The sequence below is a fragment of the Eurytemora carolleeae genome, unplaced genomic scaffold, assembly GCF_000591075.1.
Source record: "Eurytemora carolleeae unplaced genomic scaffold, Eaff_2.0 scaffold1257, whole genome shotgun sequence".
NCBI classification, from domain to species: Eukaryota; Metazoa; Arthropoda; class Copepoda; order Calanoida; family Temoridae; genus Eurytemora; species Eurytemora carolleeae.
The window spans coordinates 87-3,488 of NW_019397193.1; the positions used below are offsets into that span (position 1 = coordinate 87).

General features: G+C 32.5%; 1 protein-coding gene across 1 annotated transcript; it reads right to left on the minus strand.

Moving 5' to 3' along the window:
* Positions 1-342: 342 nt before the first annotated feature.
* Positions 343-2,247, minus strand: LOC111712648 (uncharacterized). The gene is made up of 3 exons (XM_023487328.1): positions 2,101-2,247; positions 1,225-1,339; positions 343-857 (listed from the first exon to the last, which is right to left on the minus strand). The coding sequence occupies exons 1-3, from the start codon at positions 2,239-2,241 to the stop codon at positions 742-744; spliced, it is 372 nt and encodes a 123-aa protein (XP_023343096.1). The 5' UTR covers positions 2,242-2,247; the 3' UTR covers positions 343-741.
* Between the last annotated feature and the right edge of the window lie 1,155 nt (positions 2,248-3,402).

Sequence of the window (3,402 nt, forward strand, 5' to 3'; positions counted from 1 at the left end):
TGAGGAGGTCGGCCCGGCGTCTAAGACTAGGTTTCAGACTCTAAGATTCTACCCGGGTAATCGTTTTAACGGATATTTTACTTTACTTTACTCTAGTCATCTATATAATAAAACAAGACATTCATATTTCAATGTATGTCACCGATAGCCGGCCAAACGGCTTGGACCGAATGGGGTGAATTTTTTTTGTGGACGCTCACGGGTGGCAGGGAAGTGTCTTAGGATAAAAAAATTCAAATTTTTTTTCTTTTTTCGAATTTTGAATTTTTTTTTCAACATTTTTTTCCACGGGCAACGCCGGGCCCTTCAGCTAGTAATATTTATAAAAAATGTACTCTCATCCGCATGTTTTATTTTATATTTATTGATAAACCAAAAAACACGTTTATTGAGTTAGGTAACAGGAAATGTGAAGATTTTCTGCATACTAGTATAATGTTGTACAGAAATATAGTTTCCTGGATACTACAGGAAACTGAGTATCCTACCCTGGAATGTAGTTTCCTGGATAATACAGGCTACTGAGTATCCTACCCAGGAATATAGTTTCCTGGATACTACAGGATACTGAGTATCCTACCCAGGAATATATTTTCCTGGATACTACAGGATACTGAGCATACTACCCAGGAATATAGTTTCCTGGATTCTACAGGATACTGAGAATACTACCCAGGAATATAGTTTCCTGGATTCTACAGGATACTGAGCATACTACCCAGGAATATAGTTTCCTGGATTCTACAGGATACTGAGTATACTGCCCAGGAATATTTTGCTGCCTGGAGTATCAGTGAATACTGCTGGCTGAGTAACATCTGTTAAGAAATAGCAAAATCCAGAGGAGATATGGAAACCTAGAAGAAAATTATACACTTCAAAAACTCCACAGTAGATTTGTTCCTGTAAAATATCTATGGATCTTTTTGCACTTAACTGGCTATAAAACTTATCGAAATTGTATTTGTTCGTTCTTCAGTAAACTTGATTGAAGTACTGTGCTGCTTACATTTTGAAGTTTAAGTCTGTAAGATGTATAACATTTAGGCCTTATTTACGTTGATTTAACTTTTTTTCTGTTTTCTTAGCAAAGTTCAAAGATCTATCACGTATTTTATAAGTTTAAGTATAAGTTTGGTTAGATAAAGGAATAGGAAAACTTGAGTCGGAAACGACTGTTCAGACCTAAATTGACGAAATTTTAAACGAATAAACAAATTAAACCTGAACATCCTGTCTTGTCCGTAGCACAAGCAGACGCACATTCCATTCTCTCAGTAGTAGTTCCAGTCTTGATACTTACATTCTTCATTCCTGCCAGCTCTTCACCAGGTAAACCCTACACAATCTTTATATAGGAGATATCATCTTTATTCCTGATATCTCTCCACCAGGTAAACCCTACACAATCTTTATACATAGTATAGGAGATATTATCTTTATTCCTGATATCTCTTCACCAGTCAACCCCTACACTATCTTCATACATTATATAAGTTATGTCATCTTCATTCCTGATATCTCTTCACCAGGTAAACCCTACACAATCTTTATATAAGAGATATCATCTTTATTCCTGATATCTCTTCACCAGGTAAACCCTACACAATCTTTATATAAGAGATATCATCTAATTCCTGATATCCTTTCACCAGGTAAACCCTACACAATCTTTATATAAGAGATATCATCTTATTCCTGATATCCTTTCACCATTCAACCCTTACACAATCTTCATATAGGAGATCTGCTTCCGGCCCAAATTTTGTGTGGGACCTTACATGACCAAAGGGAAGCATCAACATTTCGAAAATTTGCCTTCAACAAAATCTATTTTGATTAAATTCGAAAATCCACGGAATATTTTTATAAAATCCGCGAACTTTTTGTTTGTTTTTATTTTTCTGTGTATACAAAGAGAAAATGTAAACAATTGAAATAGAAGATGGGCGCAAAGCGCCCTAGAAGCCTAGTTATTTATAAATTATTATTTGTAAGGAATAGAATAAACAAACTAAAATGTTTATTCTTTAGCAAAAATGAGAAGTTACATCGTTATTGAAAAATAATTAGTTTTAATACTTTTAATTTGAGTTTTACCTTATCAAGAACCACTGTGTACTTAACATTAGTTACACTTGCAGTACATATCTGCAGGAGTACACAGAGTTGTAAACACAAACAAAATATTGATAGTTTACCCATTCTCGCTAGGAAACTGATTCTGTTGCAACTGTTCATTAATATTTCATTAACAAATGGCACTATAGTGATATACACACAAAACAAATAGTCCGGTAGATACAAGAGCTTTCTCAATAATAATAAAACCATGTTTCCTTTTAATACTAATTTTTTCTTCTTATTCTTAATATTTTCTATTTTTGTCTTCTTAATTTTTTAAAGGAGTTTTTTCTTTTTTTATATTTTTTCCACTGAAGTTCATATGAAGTTATGAAAAATTGGATTCTAATAAAAACAATTGTAATCGTTTCATAATTCTATTACGGTGTTTTTTCTCAATATTTTAAAAGCACTTTTTGTAAGTAACAATTTATATTCATTTCACTTTTCTCATGTTAATACTTTTGTTTGGATTTGAATATTTCTTTTTATTCTTTTTCATCTTTGCTCTTTTTTTTCTCTCATTGATTGCACTTTCTGTTTGTTGTTTTATAAGTATTAACATTTTTCTTCACTTTTCTTTTTTGTGTTTATTCTTTCTTTACTTTTCTTTCTTTCTTCTTCTTTTGTTTTCGTTCAAGTCCTTTTATCATTTTTTTACTTTAAATTGTGTACCTTTATTCTCCAAATGTATCCTTTGTATATAGTGTTCGTCACTTGTCAGCACAAATTCTTATAGTAAATCTAGAATGTGTAAGCTCAAGCTTCAAAATCAAAAAGATAATATTAATTTTAAGATATTTTAAGAACGTGCTCCGTTACTTTTATCTATTAATATAATGGAGTGTTATCAAACCATACTTCTTAATCCTGTTGTCACTTGTCAGGACTGTATTTTTTTAACATGCACTGCATGACCCGACAGGCCAGCATTTACATTTTTATCCAGTGCATATAGGGAGGGAGAGCAATTATCAAAAATGTCAAAAATATAAATTTCCCAAAAACCTAGGCATTTGGGAAATTTCCCAGATACCCAGGCATTTGGGAAATTCCCGAAATTTCTCAAATTCTTATGGAAATTTGAGAGTGGTGTATTTTTAAAATTTTGGAAATTTCTCAAATGACTGGATATTTGGGGAATTTTCCAAAAACCTAGGCATTTGGGAAATTTATATTTTTGACATTCTTGATAATTGCTGTCACTTCTAATGCACTGGATTCTACATTAAACAAATCATACATTTCAACTCTACACCCCCCTCCCCCCGGCCCCCT

What these genes read in the sequence shown, in the direction of transcription:
- LOC111712648 (XM_023487328.1), bottom strand. Translation starts at nt 2,241, where the DNA reads ATGAACAGTTGCAACAGAATCAGTTTCCTAGCGAGAATGGGTAAACTA. An exon ending in ACACAGTGGTTCTTGATAAG is followed by an intron (nt 1,340 to 2,100) that starts GTAAAACTCAAA and finishes AAGATTGTGTAG; the next exon opens with GGTTTACCTGGTGAAGAGCT. An exon ending in GGACAAGACAGGATGTTCAG is followed by an intron (nt 858 to 1,224) that starts GTTTAATTTGTT and finishes ATTTTCTTCTAG; the next exon opens with GTTTCCATATCTCCTCTGGA.